Source organism: Oncorhynchus clarkii, chromosome 6, assembly GCF_045791955.1.
Source record: "Oncorhynchus clarkii lewisi isolate Uvic-CL-2024 chromosome 6, UVic_Ocla_1.0, whole genome shotgun sequence".
NCBI lineage: Eukaryota > Metazoa > Chordata > Actinopteri > Salmoniformes > Salmonidae > Oncorhynchus > Oncorhynchus clarkii.
In genome coordinates this window covers 71,660,349-71,680,555 of record NC_092152.1, presented here as the reverse complement: position 1 = coordinate 71,680,555, position 20,207 = coordinate 71,660,349, and the positions used below count along the sequence as shown (strand labels likewise).

At 45.6% G+C, this 20,207-nt stretch overlaps 1 protein-coding gene across 32 annotated transcripts in view; it reads right to left on the bottom strand.

The window, feature by feature from the left end:
• Positions 1 to 20,207, bottom strand: part of LOC139411565 (transcription factor SOX-6-like) — a 186,495-nt gene that overhangs the window by 21,496 nt on the left and 144,792 nt on the right. For 17 of the 32 annotated variants that reach the window (XM_071158083.1, XM_071158093.1, XM_071158070.1 and 14 more), the window contains 4 exons: positions 11,549 to 11,698; positions 9,004 to 9,178; positions 7,942 to 8,132; positions 7,747 to 7,767 (listed from right to left, as the gene is read on the bottom strand). In XM_071158083.1, coding sequence (XP_071014184.1) covers positions 7,747 to 7,767; positions 7,942 to 8,132; positions 9,004 to 9,178; positions 11,549 to 11,698 — 537 coding nt within the window. The remainder of the gene's footprint in view (positions 1 to 7,746; positions 7,768 to 7,941; positions 8,133 to 9,003; positions 9,179 to 11,548; positions 11,699 to 20,207) is intronic. The other 15 variants (XM_071158092.1, XM_071158086.1, XM_071158084.1 and 12 more) reach the window with 3 other exon arrangements.

The window sequence follows — 20,207 nt, the reverse complement described above, 5'->3', positions numbered from 1 at the left end:
AAATATAGAATGTGTAGATAATTGGCCCTCTTTCTGGGACCAAGCCTGGCCTGCTTAGGAGTGACGGACTCCATCCTAGCTGGAGGGGTGCTCTCATCATGACGCATTTTGTCCAACATGTCTCTGGACCTTCTCACTGTCACAGTCATACTCTGGACCTAGTTTTGTCCCATGGAATAAACGTTGTGGATCTTAATGTTTTTTCCTCATAATCCTGGACTATCGGACCACCATTTTATTACGTTTGCAATTGCAACAAATAATCTGCTCAGACCCCAACCAAGGAGCATCAAAAGTCGTGCTATAAATTCACAGACAACACAAAGATTCCTTGATGCCCTTCCAGACTCCCTCTGCCTACCCAAGGACGTCAGAGGACAAAAATCAGTTAACCACCTAACTGAGGAACTCAATTTAATCTTGTGCAATACCCTAGATGCAGTTGCACCCCTAAAAACTAAAAACATTTCTCATAAGAAACTAGCTCCCTGGTATACAGAAAATACCCGAGCTCTGAAGCAAGCTTCCAGAAAATTGGAACGGAAATGGTGCCACACCAAACTGGAAGTCTTCCGACTAGCTTGGAAAGACAGTACCGTGCAGTATCGAAGAGCCCTTACTGCTGCTCGATCATCCTATTTTTCCAACTTAATTGAGGAAAATAAGAACAATCCGAAATGTATTTTTTATACTGTCGCAAAGCTAACTAAAAAGCAGCATTCCCCAAGTGAGGGTGGCTTTCACTTCAGCAGTAATAAATTCATGAACTTCTTTGAGGAAAAGATCATGATTATTAGAAAGCAAATTACGGACTCCTCTTTAAATCTGCGTATTCCTTCAAAGCTCAGTTGTCCTGAATCTGCACAACTCTGCCAGGACCTAGGATCAAGAGAGACACTCAAGTGTTTTAGTATTATATCTCTTGACACAATGATGAAAATAATCATGGCCTCTAAACCTTCAAGCTGCATACTGGACCTTATTCCAACTAAACTACTGAAAGAGCTGCTTCCTGTGCTTGGCCCTCCTATGTTGAACATAAACGGCTCTCTATCCACCGGATGTGTACCAAACTCACTAAAAGTGGCAGTAATAAAGCCTCTCTTGAAAAAGCCAAACCTTGACCCAGAAAATATAAAAAACTATCGGCCTATATCGAATCTTCCATTCCTCTCAAGAATTTTAGAAAAGGCTGTTGCGCAGCAACTCACTGCCTTCCTGAAGACAAACAATGTATACGAAATGCTTCAGTCTGGTTTTAGACCCCATCATAGCACTGAGACTGCACTCATGAAGGTGGTAAATGCATCTGTCCTCGTGCTCCTAGACCTTAGTGCTGCTTTTGATACCATCGATCACCACATTCTTTTGGAGAGATTGGAAACCCAAAAAGCTATGGCCTTATCTGTCGGAAATATATCAGTTTGTCTCTGTGAATGGCTTGTCATCTGACAAATGAACTGTACATTTCGGTGTTCCTCAAGGTTCTGTTTTAGGACCACTATTGTTTTCACTATATATTTTACCTCTTGGGGATGTCATTCGAAAACATAATGTTAACTTTCACTGCTATGCGGATGACACACAGCTGTACATTTCAATGAAACATGGTGAAGCCCCAAAATTGCCCTCGCTAGAAGCCTGTGTTTCAGACATAAGGAAGTGGATGGCTGCAAACTTTCTACTTTTAAACTCGGACAAAACAGAGATGCTTGTTCTAGGTCCCAAGAAACAAAGAGATCTTCTGTTGAATCTGACAATTAATCTTGATGGTTGTACAGTCGTCTCAAATAAAACTGTGAAGGACCTCAGCGTTACTCTGGACCCTGATCTCTCTTTTGACAAACATATCAAGACTGTTTCAAGGACAGCTTTTTTCCATCTACGTAACATTGCAAAAATCTGAAACTTTCTGTCCAAAAATTATGCAGAAAAATGTATCCATGCTTTTGTTACTTCTAGGTTAGACTACTGCAATGCTCTACTTTCCAGCTACCCGGATAAAGCACTAAATAAACTTCAGTTAGTGCTAAATACGGCTGCTAGAATCCTGACTAGAACCAAACATTTTGATCATATTAATCCAGTGCTAGCCTCCCTACACTGGCTTCCTGTTAAGGCAAGGGCTGATTTCAAGGTTTTACTGATAACCTACAAAGCATACATGGGCTTGCTCCTACCTATCTCTCTGATTTGGTCCTGCCGTACATAACTACATGTACGCTACGGTCACAAGACGCAGGCCTCCTAATTGTCCCTAGAATTTCTAAGCAAACAGCTGGAGGCAGGGCTTTCTCCTATAGAGCTCCATTTTTATGGAATGGTCTGCCTACCCATGTGAGAGACGCAAACTCGGTCTCAACCTTTAAGTCTTTACTGAAGACTCATCTCTTCAGTGGGTCATATGATTGGGTGTAGTCTGGCCCAGGAGTATGAAGGTGAACGGAAAGGCACTGGAGCAACGAACCGCCCTTGCTGTCTCTGCCTGGCCGGTTCCTCTCTCTCCACTGGGATTCTCTGCCTCTAACCCTATTACAGGGGCTGAGTCACTGGCTTACTGGTGCTCTTTCATGCTGTCCCTAGGAGGGGTGGGTCACTTGAGTGGGTTGAGTCACTGACGTGACCTTCCTGTCTTGGTTGGCGCCCCCCCTTGGGTTGTGCCGTGGCAGAGATCTTTGTGGGCTATACTCGGCCTTGTCTCAGGATGGTAAATTGGTGGTTGAAGATATTCCTCTAGTGGTGTGGGGGCTGTGCTTTGGCAAAGTAAGTGGGGTTATATCCTTCCTGTTTGGCCCTGTCCGGGGGTGTCCTCGGATGGGGCCACAGTGTCTCCTGACCCCTCCTGTCTCAGCCTCCAGTATTTATGCTGCAATAGTTCATGTGTCGGGGGGCTAGGGTCAGTTTGTTATATCTGGAGTACTTCTCCTGTCTTGTCCGGTGTCCTGTGTGAATTTAAGTATGCTCTCTCTAATTCTCTCTATCTCTCTTTCTTTCTCTCTCTCGGAGGACCTGAGCCCTAGGACCATGCCTCAGGACTACCTGGCATGATGACTCCTTGCTGTCCCCAGTCCACCTGGCCATGTTCTGCCTGCGGCTATAGAATCCTGACCTGTTCACCGGACGTGCTACCTGTCCCAGACCTATTATTTGGCCATGCTGGTCATTTATGAACATTTGAACATCTTGGCCATGTTCTGTTATAATCTCCACCCGGCACAGCCAGAAGAGGACTGGCCACCCTTCATAGCCTGGTTCCTCTCTAGGCTTCTTCCTAGGTTTTGGCCTTTCTAGGGAGTTTTTCCTAGCCACCGTGCTTCTACACCTGCATTGCTTGCTGTTTGGGGTTTTAGGCTGGGTTTCTGTACAGCACTTTGAGATATCAGCTGATAAATACATTTGATTTTGATTTTGATTTGATACTGATGGGATATAGTAAAAAAGGACAAATAGAAAACAGTCAATAGTGAATATTTTACGTCCTCAACAAGAAGGTAGAAGACTAGTGAACTGTAGAATTAAAGGACATCTTCCACCTCAAAGGGCAGTAGTAAGGAGAGAGAGATGAGGAGGAACGAGAGAGAGAGATGAGGAGGAACGAGAGAGAGAGATGAGAGAGAGATGAGGAGGAACGAGAGAGAGAGATGAGAGAGAGATGAGGAGGAACGAGAGAGAGAGAGGAGAGAGAGATGAGGAGGAACGAGAGAGAGAGATGAGAGAGAGATGAGGAGGAACGAGAGAGAGAGATGAGAGAGAGATGAGGAGGAATGAGAGAGAGAGATGAGAGAGAGATGAGGAGGAACGAGAGAGAGAGATGAGGAGGAACGAGAGAGAGAGATGAGAGAGAGATGAGGAGGAACGAGAGAGAGAGAGGAGAGAGAGATGAGGAGGAACGAGAGAGAGAGATGAGAGAGAGATGAGGAGGAACGAGAGAGAGAGATGAGAGAGAGATGAGGAGGAACGAGAGAGAGAGATGAGAGAGCGATGAGGAGGAACGAGAGAGAGAGATGAGGAGGAACGAGAGAGAGAGATGAGAGAGAGATGAGGAGGAACGAGAGAGAGAGAGGAGAGAGAGATGAGGAGGAACGAGAGAGAGAGATGAGAGAGAGATGAGGAGGAACGAGAGAGAGAGATGAGAGAGAGATGAGGAGGAACGAGAGAGAGAGATGAGAGAGAGATGAGGAGGAACGAGAGAGAGAGAGGAGAGAGAGATGAGGAGGAACGAGAGAGAGAGAGGAGAGAGAGATGAGGAGGAACGAGAGAGAGAGAGGAGAGAGAGATGAGGAGGAACGAGAGAGAGAGATGAGAGAGAGATGAGGAGGAACGAGAGAGAGAGAGGAGAGAGAGATGAGGAGGAACGAGAGAGAGAGATGAGAGAGAGATGAGGAGGAACGAGAGAGAGAGATGAGAGAGAGATGAGGAGGAACGAGAGAGAGAGATGAGAGAGAGATGAGGAGGAACGAGAGAGAGAGATGAGAGAGAGATGAGGAGGAACGAGAGAGAGAGATGAGAGAGAGATGAGGAGGAACGAGAGAGAGAGAGGAGAGAGAGATGAGGAGGAACGAGAGAGAGAGATGAGAGAGAGATGAGGAGGAACGAGAGAGAGAGATGAGAGAGAGATGAGGAGGAACGAGAGAGAGAGATGAGAGAGAGATGAGGAGGAACGAGAGAGAGAGATGAGAGAGAGAGGGGAGGGCAGAAGAAAGAGACGAGAGAGAAAGATAAGAGAGAGAGAAGAGATGGAAAGAGAGAGTAAGAAGGGCCATATGGAGGGATCCCAGTAATAGGGTGAGAGAGGAGGAAGGGATGCATTGTGCTCCATGGACACACTTTGTATTAAAAGATGAATTGATCCATCTGTAAGCAGCACTTAGCCCCACTCTCCGGCTGGGTCGTTACACTGTGATAAATCAATATTTAATATCCCCCTCCAACAGCCACACTAGATGATTTTAACCTCTCCTTAATCCCATTTATGTTACTTTTCCTGAATCTTCATGTAAGCTTTCACTGTGATAAACTTCCAGACAGCCGACCGGGAGAACAGCTACTAAAGAGCCCACAGTATTTATGTCAGGTGAGGCGCTTGGCTGAAATATTCATATTCTGAAACTGACCAAAGTGAAAGCTTTTATCTGGGCCGTCCGGGCCTGTGCAGACTGTTGGCTTGTATCAGGGGAAGGGAAGGCCACTCCGTGCTGTGCCGCGCCAGGCCTGCCCCCCCACCCCCTCCTTCCATCCCTCCCTCCTTAGCCCCTTCCTAACCCTCCCTCCCTCCCAGGCTGAATTACAGCCCTCTGTTTTTACTATGCCACTGTGATGATCACTCATCTGGCTCACTTGTTAGAGTGTGTCCCAGCACTCAGCACACACACGATCCTGATAGGGACAGTGTCACTGGAACTGTCTTTATCTGCCTTTGGTCTAGGGATGGAGCCAAGCATGGCTCCAGAAGACTGATCATATTCACTACCACATTGACCTCAGAGTTTCACATTGGAGTGTCTCTTTGGTATGACTGAGACAGCATGAAGAGCTGCTCCTCAGTCCCTCTCTAAGCACTTATAGTTCAGTCATTCACTCACTCTTGGAATCAACTGTAAATTTCTTGCTGTCCCCATAGGATAACCTTTTCTGGTTCCATGTAGAACCATCTGTGGAAAGGGTCAAGACAGCACCTTTCTTTCTAAGAGTGCAGGAGAGGTAGTGCCAAGGGTTTCATGCTAACTCATTATAGATGCAGCTACCTCTCCTAAACATAGCTGTGCTTCTGGTAAGCTGTCCTCTGAGAGACCCAGGTGGGAGGATGGAGAGAGAGGCCAGGCACACGAAGGCTGACTGACTTCCCAAAAGAAGGAGTCTTTGTGGTGTGTACGGTTACCTAGGGCAACACGATAACCCCCAAAATACCAGTCATATTTTCAAACTGATAGCCCACCTAATTATAATCTGTTGTTCTTGGCTGTGTACTGTCAATGCTGTGATCTTGAACCACAAGCCTCCACAGTCTTACCTCGCTGTTACATTGACTCTTACATTGCACTGACTCTATGCACACACAATAGACTCTACCCACACACCCACACATACTAACACGGACATTTCTATTCTTTATTTTTAACTCTGCATTGTTGGAAAAGGACCCGTAAATAAGCATTTCACTGTTAGTCTAAACTCTCTGCCCATCTCTCTGTCTCTCTCTCTCTGTCTCTCTCTCTCTCTCTCTGTGTCTGTCTATCTCTCTCTCTCTCTCTATCTCTCTGTCTCTGTCTCTGTCTCTGTCTCTCTCCTCAGAATGAGTACACAGACTGAAAGGGGTGGAGCAGAGGTGAGGAGTGATTGACAGCGTCAGCCACAAACGCCCCTCCCTGTTATAAAAACACACAGCTCACCTGAGAGGATTGTTTAAACACAGGCTGAGTAGACAAGCCCATAATGCAGTCGAGACAAAAACGAAAGCACACAAAAGAGGGCCAGAGAAAAGCAGTAAGCTCTACCTGCTAAAAACAATGGAGGGGTAGGTGTTTGCTGCCTGTTGAAAATGGTTCCTTTCAGGGCATTGTTCACACACTGCATTCATATCATGTAGCAGCAGATTCTGGAGCTTGGCTCACCTTAGAGTCAGGGAGGTAGAGAACGCTACAGGGCCGTCCCACAGACACACTCAACAGACACAGACAGAGACTGAGTGGAAACGGGAGATGGGAGTGTTAACGTTACTCTACGGGCCTCAGACTCACCCACTTAGTGGAAAACCAACAAAGACAGAGAAACTGAGGAAGCGTAACTAGCTAACAGGAACAGTTATGATTGTGAGATGTTAAGGTGTACGACCATAAAAAATTGTAGTTTGAATTTCCTTTTTTAACGACACAACTCTGTGAGATGGGACTGAACTTTAAATGGTTTTATTGTCTGGTGGCATGGCGAGACAAGTTGATCCCACTGAGTTGTTAAACTATTGGTCATGTCCCTTGACTTGACACACTTCAGTCTGAGCTCACTGCATTGCCACCTGCGTAGACACAGATTTACCCCTAAAACTAAATTAAAGAAGAAATCAAAATAGATATTCGTAGATTTTTTAAAATATACATTGACCTAGTTGAATGTGTTGGTTAAAAGTGTCAGGTGTTGAAATATTAATGAAGCTCCGCTCCCAGTTCCTGCCTGCTCCTCACAGCCAACTGGCAATATGGCACCAATCAGAGGGAGGTGGATGTTTTTTTCTCTCCTTGATTGACTCATCGCTTGAAGATATTTTAAAAGGGAATCCCGGGGAGGGGAGTGTGTGTGCTCCTGGTACAAAGCGCCCCTGTCCCATGTCGAGGGACGGAGAGGGCCGTATGTCTGCTTTAATTGGGCAGAGACATCAGAGTGTTAACCCGCACCGGGCAGCACCATGGTCCGATCCTCTAACACCAACATCAACACATACGCATGCAAACATCATAACGCACACACACACACACACACACACACACACACACACACACACACACACACACACACACACACACACACACACACACACACACACACACACACACACACACACACACACACACACACACACACACACACACACACACACACACACACACACACACACACAGCCATGCCAATGTCAATGTCAATAAAAACCACTACTCTGGACCAGCATTAAAGACAAACATTGGTCTGAAGAATTATATCTAAAAAAGAAGATAGCGGAAATCACTTTACTAGTTGTGGTTTTGGGCTACTCACAATGTACTCAGTGAACCAGCTCTGTTGGTGAGGAAAAAAGAGGGAGGGAAGGAGAAAAGAGAGACAGAGAGAGAAGAGTGAATAAACAGAAAGCAACATATAGGAAGATAAATGGAAGAGAGGAGAAAAGGAATGAGAGAGAATGAGACAGAGAGCTGGATGGCCAGACAGACGGACGGGGTCAGGGATTCTGACCTTGTCAGCCCTGCTGCAGTTGTTGAGGCCCATGCCTGTGAGGGCAGAGAGCTTGGCCTCCATGCCCTGCTGGTGGTGCTGCAGCTGCTCTCTCTGGATCTGTTCTCTCATCTTCCTGGCCTCCTGGATGGCCTTCATCACCGCATCCTGGTCCCCGAACAGCGCTGTGGAGTTCAGGCTGGACAGGATGTCTGGGGAGGGAGTCACACCCAGTTAACCCACACACACAGTAGATACACATTCACACTATTCATTTTGATTCAAAGTGAATGAGCCCACTGGCAGGTGTTCATCATCCTATGTGGAGAATCAAGCCTTGTAGGAGGTCCTCTTCCCTTTTTCCCCGTCAGGGAGTGTGTGTACATGTGTGCTTGCAAGTGCACGTGTATGCTCCCTGAATCTGTGTACGGGTGGGTCTGTTTTAAAGACAGCGAGAGGCAGTAGACCGAGTCTGTCGACCTTCTTTATGTAATTAACATCTCAAAGTTAGGTGAGGAGGGATGGCAGTTAAAGACACAGAAATAGAATAAAACAAACATGGGGTTCAAACCCCCAGTCTGAGCGGAACAGCGGAAATGCAGGCACTTTAATGAAAGACTGCATTTAATAACAGATAGCAAAGGCTGAGTAGAAAGGCTTAACATGAGAGGTGAAACGTGAGACCTCTTAAAAACAAATCATGTGCTACAACATCCGCAGCTCTAGAATGCATGGTTTTTAATACCAAGGTTCCACCGAGATTAAGAGTTGCAATTGTGTCAACAGTTTTGTCTACAAGGATAAACGTCATTAACTTCTGGTTCATCCAGATAAAAAGGGCAACATTCAAAGCCATTTTTACAACTTGACAGTGTGAAATATTATATGTTCAACTCCCATTATCTAAACACAGAAAATAAAACCAACAAAATATCGAGCTTCGATCCTATATCACTGTTATGGAATTATAATGATCTTTCTATGTGATCGAGGGGGTGCCAACTTCAAAACAAATTCAGTCAGTGTGTATTGACTATTGGAGATGGAGCAGGAGGTGAGATGCAGAGTGTGGCCAGTTCTTACCCAGAGAAGACCCACGGCCCATGCCTCCGAGGGGACTGGGGATGCCGCTCTTGGACAGGCTGTTGGGGCTGGTCTTGCTGCCTGTGAACAGGCTGTGTGTGGGGGACGTGGGGGACTTGACCAGCTCTGCCGTCTTGGGCCGGGCGGACAGGTTGAGAGGCTGCGTTCCCTCCTCCTTGTGGAGATGGGGTAAGGGAGCGGAGTGGAAGAGAGAGCGAGCGAGAGAGAGAGAGAGAGAGAGAGAATGGAAGAGGGAGAGAGAGATAGAAGAGAGATAGATAGGGCGAAACAGCAGGAGAGAGAGTGGAAGAGGGAGAGAGAGATAGGAGAGAGAGTGGAAGAGGGAGAGAGAGATAGAAGAGAGATAGATAGGAGAGAGAGTGGAAGAGGGAGAGAGAGATAGAGGGAGGGAGAGAGAGATAGAAGATAGATAGATAGATAGATAGATAGATAGATAGATAGATAGATAGGAGAGAGAGTGGAAGAGAGAGAGAGATAGAAGAGAGATAGAGAGGGAGAAACAGCGGGAGAGAGAGGAGACAGATGTGAATAAGGGCTCCTCCTATTGGAGGATGTGTGGGCTCCCAGACAACACTCTGCTTCTGGCTAATTACTAGCGCTCCTATCTGACCGTCCACTGCTCCCCCCTCTCCCTTCCCCTTCTCTCCTCTCCCCTCTTCTATCCTTCTCTACTCTCCCCCGCTTTTCCGCTCCTGTCCCCTCCTCTCTCATTCTCTTCCCTCCTCTCCTCATTCATCTGCTGGCACCATGCCATCATGGCCGTCCTCACAGTTGCTGAGCACCTTTGTTCACACTAATTAAATCCGATTTTGCCTCTCTGTACATCTTCATCTGTTCTCCCTCTTCTCTGGTCTAAGAATGAATAATAACCACATTACAGAGATACATGGTGATGACTAAAGATGGTTGTAAGTAACAGTCATCAGACGTCAGTTGCGTTATCTAATTCATTAGGTTGTTTTCCAATTTCCTTTCTCATTTGCCGATACTGGTGTTAGTCATTTGTTTCATGTAATACTGCATCCAACCGTGTGTAATAAATTTATAACTGGTTTAGAATGCATTCTTTGTAAAGTTGTGTGAGTTAATGTGAGATGTCGGGTCACAGGAGGACATGTCTGCTGGGCTGGTTGCAGTACAGCACAGAGCAGCAGTAAGGTGTGATTGAGGCTGATGGTGATCTGTGGTGTTCTCCAGGCCAGTGTCTAGGAGCTCTTGGAGAGGATACCTGCTACCTGACTGGATGGTACTGTAGGTATTACACACGTACCAATGGAGGAAAGTACCTGGGTGGGTCAAGGATAGCTCTACTGCCTCCTTATGTATCTCTCTAGTGAAGTCTCTTCGCTGAGATTAGTCTGTATGCTGTTGTTAACAGTCTTTTTCAAAGCCCAAGTGTCTCCTTGTCCAAACATATGGCTGGCTCAGACACAGACTGCCTCAAGGCCTTGTTATTGCTGTGCCAATAACAGTTTGTCATCCAATGAAGCCAAAAGCTGACAAACAAAACTAACAGCAATCTAATTCTAACTAAAGATGAATACAGATGGGGCTTTGGGGACATATGTACTTTACATTAGTGTTTAATTATTGATAGTTCAAGCTCACAACCTTCGTGTTTAGAAGTATGATAAATACCCATAGAGCCCATTCAGAACGGCAACTCAATGTCACAATATCTGAGTGAAAAGGCCTGTAGGATCTGTGTAGTGCCTCTTATCTAACAAACAGCCTTGATGACATAGACCCTATAAGGTGACAGGGTTTAGGAGACAGCTTGATACAGGCCCATGGATGAGCTCCCAGGAGGCTGTGTGCCTGGGGTCATGGGGGAGGTGTGGTGGGGTTGTGGGGGAGGCCGTGTTAAGTTCCAGAGCTTGCATGCCGAAGAGAATACCAGAGAGAGAGAGAGAGCTGCCCTAATGTACCATTCAATGACATGATTTAAGTCCCTTCACTATAGTGATATTAAGATACATTTTTCCAAATGGAGGCATGTTTCTGATTATGGCCTCGCATGGTGAGAGGATGATGTATCTACTCTATGCTCCATACGGAGGTCTGGTGGATCCAGGCCATGCAGTAGCAGACCCTGCTCTTGGGTTTATTTACAATAAGAGTCATCAATCCTTCCTTTTCCCATCACTTTTTAAACTGCATTTACATACGAGTGATTCTCTCTCTGTTCTAATGGTTTTGTTCCGTCATAATAAAAAAGGTTCTGCTGTTCCTTGTGATCTGAAACCATGTGTTCCACAAATTCTCTCACTTAGAGCGCCCACAGCCATAGCAACCATGTCCACAGAGTTCTGGTTGAGAGAGAGTGGGCCTTGTTAAAGGCCCACAGATTGATGGGCCGGTAAGAAGTTTGGCCCAGTATTAGCACAGAACACAGAGCAGCAGCACCACTACCACTACTACCACTCATTTACTGAGTTATCAGCAGGCTGGGTCAAGAACCACTCCCAGTACTTAGGCAGTGGGCTGTAGGTGGGTGAAGTGAGGGGTGAGAGGCGGGGCCTACCTTGACTTGAGTGATAGGGCTGGAGGATCTCTTGTCGTTCTTCAGGCCGGAGGGGGAGATGGGCCCGCTGTTGTTGGGAGGCTGGGGGAGTGGAGGCATCTTGGCTCCAGGAGAGACCTGCATGCTGGCAAGCTGGGCGGCATACAGTTGCTGTAGAGAGGAGAGGGAGGAAACCCACAAGTCATTAACATCCAAAGCCAGACACCATTCAAAGCTTTTTCTCTTTCTCTCTTTTCCACTCTTTCTCTCTCTGTCTCTCTTGCTCTCTGTCTCTCTCTCTCACTCTCTGTGTCTCATTCACGTCTTCCTCTCTTTCCATGCCTGGCAGAGAACCTCCATCAAAGGTCTTTACTGTATATCAAAGCTTGAATCCAGGGAGAGACAGCAGCCTTAAAAACCACACAGCCATGGCTCTCATTCAGCACACTTGGAGCGCTCTTTTTCCACTCATCACAGAGAGAAGTTTTCAGACTCAACAGGAGAGAGACTGTTCTGCTTTCCCTCCACAGTAGAGAGGTTTCTGTTGGGCTTTCTGGTCTGTAATAGGACACTACTACACAGCCACCTGAGCTGGCCCTCTATACGCCTGCCATCCCACACGGTTAGAAAACCAAACCCAGTTGGACTCCCATCACAGAACACATTAAACGCATACATTATTAAGGCTGCACAAAGACCATTGATGTCATCATGCTTATTTTCCTTGGCGATAAATCAGTAACCAGTGGTGACTTACCACTCAGACGTGTGGTTTTGATGACTGGCTAAGCGTTTAATGACAATCACGTTTCCACACTGAAAAGCGGTTGAACTCTGTACAATATTATATGTGTCTACTGCTGTCCTGATTACCTGGCAGGCGCTTAGTGAACGGGTTATTACGCATACTGATATGGCTTTTGAAAACATATTTAAAATAAAAGTTGTCAGACACACATCACACAAAACGGTTTTGGGTCACAAACCGATAAACATCGTAATTTAAATAAACTTAAGCTATAAGGAAGGCAGATTGTCTATCATTGATGAAAGCTGGAGGCTTTAGTGATGCCTGTTAAAAGTTCTAGGCACTATGAACTAGAGGTCGACCGATTATGATTTTTCAACGCCAATACCGATTATTGGAGGACCAAAAAAAGACGGAACTGATTAATCGGCTGATTTTTTTATATATATTTGAAATAATGACAATTACAACAATACTGAATTAACACTTTTATTTTAACTTAATATAATAAATAAATAAAATCTCAAATAAATAATAAAACTTGCTCAATTTGGTTTAAATAATGCAAAAACAAAATGTTGAAGAAGAAAGTAAAAGTGCAATATGTGCCATGTAAAAAAGCTAACGTTTAAGTTCCTTGCTAAGAACATATGAATGCTGGTGGTTCAATATTCCCAGTTCTTCAATATTCCCAGTTAAGAAGTTTTAGGTTATAGTTATTATTGGATTTGTGATGCGTCGACTATTTCTCTCTATACCATTTGTATTTCATATACCTTTGACTATTGGATGTTCTAATAGGACTTTAGTATTGCCAGCCTAATCTTGGGAGTTGAAAGGTTTGAAGTCATAAACAGCACTGTTCTTCAAGCATTGCTAAAAGCTGCTGGCAAACGCAGTAAAGTTTGAATGAATGCTTATGAGCCTGCAGCTGCCTACCACCACTCAGTCAGACTGCTCTATCAAATATCAAATCATAGGGTGGTGCAGTGGTCTAGAGCACTGCACTGCAGCACTAGCTGTGCCACCAGAGACCCTCGGTTCTCGCCCAGGCTCTGTCACAGCCGGCCGCGACCGTGAAGTCTGTGGGGTGACGCACAATTGGCCTAGCGTCATCCGGGTTAGGGAGGGTTTGGCCGGTAGGGATATCCTTGTCTCATTGCGCACCAGCGACTCCTGTGGCAGGCCGGGCGCAGTGCACGCTAACCAAGGTCACCAGGTGCACGTTGTTTCCTCCAACACATTGGTGCGGCTGGCTTCCGGGTTGGATGCGTGCTGTGTTAAGAAGCAGTGTGTCTTGGTTGGGTTGTGTTTCGGAGGACACATGACTTTCGACCTTTGTCTCTCCCGAGCCCGGACAGGAGTTGTAGCGATGAGACAAGATAGTAGCTACTAACAATTGGACACCACGAAATTGGGGAGAAAAAAGGGGGTAAAATTGACAAAATTATAATAATAATCAAATCATAGACTTAATTATAATATAATAAACACACAGAAATACGAGCCTTTGGTCATTAATATGGTCAAATCCGGAAACTATTCTTTTGAAAACAAAACATATTTTTTTTGTGTAATACGGAAAATATTTTATCGAACGGGTGACAACCGTAAGTCTAAATATTGCTGTTACATTGCACAACTTTCGATGTTATGTCATAATTATGTAAAATTCTGGCAAATTAGTTTGCAACGAGCCAGGCGGCCCAAACTGTTGCATATACCCTGACTCTGCTTGCACTGAACGCAAGAGAAGTGACACAATTTCACCTGGTTAATATTGCCTACTAACATACATTTCTTTTAACTAAATATGCAGGTTTAAAAATATATACTTCTGTGTATTGATTTTAAGAAAGGCATTGATGTTTATGGTTAGGTACAGTCGTGCAAAGATTGCTTTTTCGGCAATGCGCTTTTGTAAAATTAGCACCTGTTTGGCGAAGTTGAATTAGGCTGTGATTCGATGATAAATTAACAGGCACCGCATTGATTATATGCAACGCAGGACAAGCTAGTTAACCTAGTAATATCATCAACCACGTGTAGTTAACTAGTGATTATGCAAAGGTAGTTTTTTATAAGATACGTTTAATGCTAGCTAGCAGCTTACCTTGGCTCCTTGCTGCATTTGCGTAACAGGTGGTCAGCCTGCCAAAAAGTCTCCTCGTGGAGTGCAATGTAATCGCCCATAATCGGTGTCCAAAAAGGCAGATTAGGGATTTTTATGAAAACTTGAAATCGGCCGACCTCTACTATGAACATGTGAGTTATAAATCATGGTTATCTAATAACATTCAAATACAAATCTGACTTTCCACTATTATCCAGTCAGTTTGAACAAGGCATAAAGAAGATTGTTTTATGATCAGATCTGGAGTTGATTATGTTTTTGTACTGACCCCTCTCTAAGAGACCACTAAGACCCACTCCCTATGTTGTCAGCGCTACTGTTTGCCTCAGGCTATTATTGATTGGCCACCAGGTAAGTGGTTAAATTGGCTTTTGTCCCTTGCTGTAAGTGGCAGGGGTCCGTCAACTAGGACTGCTGTCTCAGAGTGAGGGCTAGGTAGTGTACAATATGTACAATCATTCACAGCTCCAGACCAGACAGACACCACCTCATCACTCTCTGACAAGCCTTTCTGGCTCAGAGTAGGTAAGCCGCTCTGTTTCTATGTTATTCAAATGGATGGCGTTGTCAAGGGGAATTTACTTTCTGTTCGGTATCACCAATCAGCATGCCCCGTCTCATTTCCTGGTTTGCCAAGGCCGCATACAGACTCCACTTGTGTGGATGGAAAATGTGGCACAGCCCTGGTGGCCTGTGTGCCCCACCCTCCATAGTGCAGACGCAGACTAAAGCCAAACAAAGCACTTTGTGTCCTGCTCACATATCTCCAGATATAAACATGTATACTCTCCTGGACCAAACTTTATCGTCGCCACATACACGGCACACAAAAGGTTCATTCTTCTGGGGGACCCGAGGCGAACAACAGCACATGGGCAACGGAAATGACAGACTGATTATGTTCCCACAATGATAGCGCTGCCCCCACCTCACACACAAACAGCCTTTTGTCTTCAAGGGGCCACAGAAATGGACACAACTCTACCCCTCACCCCAAATCCATCTCACTAATACAACGTTGAGTTAGTTTGAGCATTTTGTGTTAGGGTGACATCGTTGAGTTAGTTTGAGCCTTTTGGGTTATGGTGACATAGTTGAGTTAGTTTGAGCATTTTGGGTTAGGGTGACATAGTTGTTTGCAGAGGAGTTGAGCATGGTCCTCGTTGAGCTGCCTGACTATGTCTCTAGGCTACACGTGAGGCTCCAGTCTGTATAGGAGCGGAGCGGAAGCCAAGTCTGTTGGACAGATGTTTATTAACAGAGCTGTAGATGGGCAAAGCCCCTGACCTTGAGTGGGAAGAACTTTATTGTTCCGGAAAAAGAGCATAATTGGGTTTTGCTTCAAATTAGAGGCAGTCAGCCTGGCTTTTGTGAGGCCTGATTAGCAGGACGTAGCCATGGGGTGAGGAGCTGCAGCACTACCCAGCACAGGCAGACTCCAGGAGGTAAGAAACAATAAACACAATCAGGAGAGCAGGAAGACATGCAGGAGGGAGGTGTGACACGACACACAGTCCACCACTAACTAAACCATGCACCGCTCAAGGACAGAGAGGAGGTAGGGCAGAGGAGGGCTGCCACGTCTCCGGTGCATTTCAGCCTAGTTGTGTAAAAAGGTACGTGTTAACTAGCCGTGTACTAGGTGAAACAGAGGGGTGTGAGTTTGAGGGAGAGAGAGGGAGAGGGGGAGACAGGAGACAGCCTCTGGTTGACCTGACTGACTGACTAACACTGTCTCTGGCCAGGACACATGTTCCAGTCCCCTAACTGAAGGACATCTGCCTTCCCCATGCACCACACATCTGCCTTCCCCATGCCCACACTTACTCCCTTCCCCATGCCCCACGCCCCCCTCCATCTTGCAGGGCTGCCACGGCAGAAGGTGCCTGTTGGTAATGAGGGTCACACTGAAAGTCAATGGTAAGACAGTGATCATGGGCTGGGGAAGGGGCAGAGGCTGGGGACTGGGAAGAGCTGGCTTGGTGCCCCAGGTCCACTATGGCCAGCATGCAGCAGGTGGAGTCCTGAGTGGTCTCTGCTCTCTGCTCTCATCATCAGCAGTAGTGGTTTCACCCTGCACTCTCCTATTGCCACAAAAACAAACTACTCCCAAGCACTAAAACGCTTGACTTCACTGTCCTTACCAATTAAAATGGAAACGGCTATTGAGGGTAGGACTATGCCAGTGTTTGTGTTGAGTGAGTGTATGTGAGAGAGCGAGAGAGAGAGAGAGAGAGAGGGAGAGAGGGAGAGAGAGAGAGAGAGGGAGAGAGAGAGAGAGAGAGAGAGAGAGAGGGAGAGAGAGAGAGAGAGAGAGAGCGAGAGAGAGAGAGAGGGAGAGAGAGGGAGAGAGAGAGAGAGAGAGAGAGAGAGAGAGAGAGAGAGAGAGAGAGAGAGAGAGAGAGAGAGAGAGACAGAGACAGAGACAGAGACAGAGACAGAGACAGAGACAGAGACAGAAAGCAAGAGACAGAGATAGAGAGAGACAGAGAGAGAGAGAGAGAGAGAGAGAGAGAGAGAGAGAGAGAGACAGAGACAGAGACAGAGACAGAGACAGAGACAGAGACAGAGACAGAGACAGAAAGCAAGAGACAGAGATAGAGAGAGACAGAGAGAGAGAGACAGAGACAGAGACAGAGACAGAGACAGAGACAGACATACAGACAGACAGAGAGAGAGACAATGTACATTGTTAAAACAATGTATATATATATATAATATATATATAATATGACATTTGTAATGTCTTTATTGTTTTGAAACTTCTGTATGTGTAATGTTTACTGTTAATTTTTATTGTTTATTTCACTTTATATATTAACTTTATATATTATCTACCTCACTTCCTTTGGCAATGTTAACACATGTTTCCCATGCCAATAAAGCCCTTGAATTGAATTGAATTGAGATAGATAGATAGATAGATAGATAGATAGATAGATAGATAGATAGATAGATAGATAGATAGATAGATAGATAGATAGATAGAGAGAGAGAGAGAGAGAGAGAGAGAGAGAGAGAGAGAGAGAGAGAGCTTTGACTATGTACAGACTCAGTGAGCATAGCCTTGCTATTGAGAAAGGCCGCCGTAGGCAGACGTGGCTCTCAAGAGAAGACAGGCTATGTGCTCACTGCCCACGAAATGAGGTGGAAACTGAGCTGCACTTCCTAACCTCCTGCCCAATGTATGACCATATTAGAGAGACATATTTCCCTCAGATTACACAGATCCACAAAGAATTCGAAAACAAATCCAATTTTGAAAAACTCCCATATCTACTGGGTGAAATTCCACAGAGTGCCATCACAGCAGCAAGATTTGTGACCTGTTGCCACGAGAAAAGGGCAACCAGTGAAGAACACACACCATTGTAAATACAACCCATATTTATGCTTATTTATTTTATCTTGTGTCCTTTAACCATTTGTACATTGTTAAAACACTGTATATATATATAATATGACATTTGGATTGTCTTTATTGTTTTGAAACTTCTGTATGTGTAATGTTTAACGTTCATTTTTATTGTTTATTTCACTTTATATATTCACTTTATATATTATCTACCTCACTTGCTTTGGTAATGTTAACACATGTTTCCCATGCCAATAAAGCCCCTTGAATTGAATTGAATTGAATTGAGAGAGATAGTGTGAGAGTGAGAGGGGAAAAGAGAGAGAGGTAAAGAGTGAGAGAGGAAAAGAGAGAGAGAGAGGAAAAGAGAGAGCAATGGGGGTGAATAATGACTACTTTTAACACAACAAGTTATGTCTATGATAAATGTCATGTTATGGTTTCAGTGCTATACTATAAATCGTTGGGGCTGGTAAAGTTTCCTGTTTTTCTGGATGTTTGACATTAAGCTCCCTCAGCCCTCACCCCTCCCCCATGGCTCTGCTGGGCAGGCAGGCAGGCACAGAGGTCCTGCTGCCTGGGTTCTCCTGGGGAGGATGCTATTTCTGCCAGAACACAGAAACATGAACGAAAACTGAACAAAGCCTCTGTGTTGACTCCTACAGTATCCCCTTCCTCACAGAAAACAGTTAAAACACACATACACACAAACACACACACACACCCTTCCTGCGACCCCGTCCCTCCCTCCTTCTCTCCCTCCTTCTCTCCCTCCTTCCCTCCCTCCCTCCCCCGTCTCTCCCAGAAGAGCAGAGCGCATCTCAGCGAGCATGGATTCCAAATGAGCGAGCCAGGCTCAAGGTCAGCTTGTTAGCCTCTAGTAATTAAAAACAAGCCCTCTGGAGGCGGCAGAGGTTAAACGAGGAGGTTCACTTTTCTGCCTGCGACAACATTATACTGAGATTACACACTCCACTGATGTAGGACATCTCAGCACATGTCCAGACCATGCGCCCAGCATATTAGACTCAACAGAGACTATTTAGATATAGTATAGGGCATATATATAAAAGGCAATAGATCAATTACCCTTTTTTATGTATAAGGAAAACTCATTATTTTGCGTCTTGGATAAACCAAACCATTCGGAACAAAATAATGATTGTCAATCCCAATTAATTAGATTTGTGTTGTTTCAGCCTGGTATTCGTTAAGTTTCCACACTTTTAATTTGGTGTTAAACGAAAAGGAAAAGCAACAACTAGAGAGGAGCACTGATAACAGGCAGAGTAGGTTCAGTACGTAGGTTCTGCAATTTGTGAACTTGGGGCAGAGGAGGGAGAGCGAGGGGGATATGGATTGGGCTTTGGGGGAAAAACAGGGAGGGAAAAAAACATTTCTCAGAAAAACAAGCTGTAGAATCTTGTTTGTTCTTAAAGAGAAGGGCAAGGCCAAAGCTCAGTGACAGATGCTGTAAAATACAGTGGCAGATTTGGAAAGCCTTCCTGCTCCCAGCCATTATGGTGCATTACACACTTACAACTGAGGCCTCAGATTCAACTCACTCTGATGCAACAGACACACTGAAATACATCTCTGCAGAGTATAAATGACTGAAAGAAGACACAGCTATTCTATACATCACGACATTGTGTGTGTGATGTCTGTCCGCTGTTTGAGGCAGTGGGTGTTCTCTCTCTCTCTCTGTCATTCTCTCTCTCTCTCTCTCTCCCTCTCTCTCTCTCTCTCTCTCTCTCTCTCTCTCTCTCTCTCTCTCTCTCTCTCTCTCTCTCTCTCTCTCTCTCTCTCTCTCTCTCTCTCTCTCTCTCTCTCTCTCTCTCTCTCTCTCTCTCTCTCTCTCTCTCTCTCTCTCTCTCTCTCAGTCACCTCTGCCTTGCCTCTGCTGAGCAGTGGGGTGGACATGAGGGCATTAATTGTGCTCCGGTGCACCCTGCCGTTTAAAAGGCAGCGCAGCGCCAGCCCCGTTTGCCACAAGGCTTGTACAGGCTCATTGCCCAGGGCGACCAGGCAGGCTGACCCAGGCCAGGCCCAGATGTCAAAGAGTGGAGCCAGGCGTCCTGGTGCACTGTGCCGATGCTTTCCAGTATGGCCCAACATCTGTCTCATCTGCTGGCACCCAACCTGCTCCCCTGCTCTACCCCTCCTCTTTCTCTCTTTCTCTCTCTTTCCAGCCTGCCTCACTCTAATACACACACACAAATGCACACACTCTCAACAACACAATCCTTCTCATCTTGGATCTAACTATCCTAGCCTAGCACTGTGTGGGTTCTTCAGGCCCAAAGCTCCTAGTCATCAGTCAGGCCCCTGAGCCAGCCCTCACATTCAGCGCCTCTCACTGCATTATCCACACTCTGTCCATCTGTCCCTCTGTTCACTAAATAGTCTATCCAGCTGCTCACCTAGCCTTCCCATTAGCTCT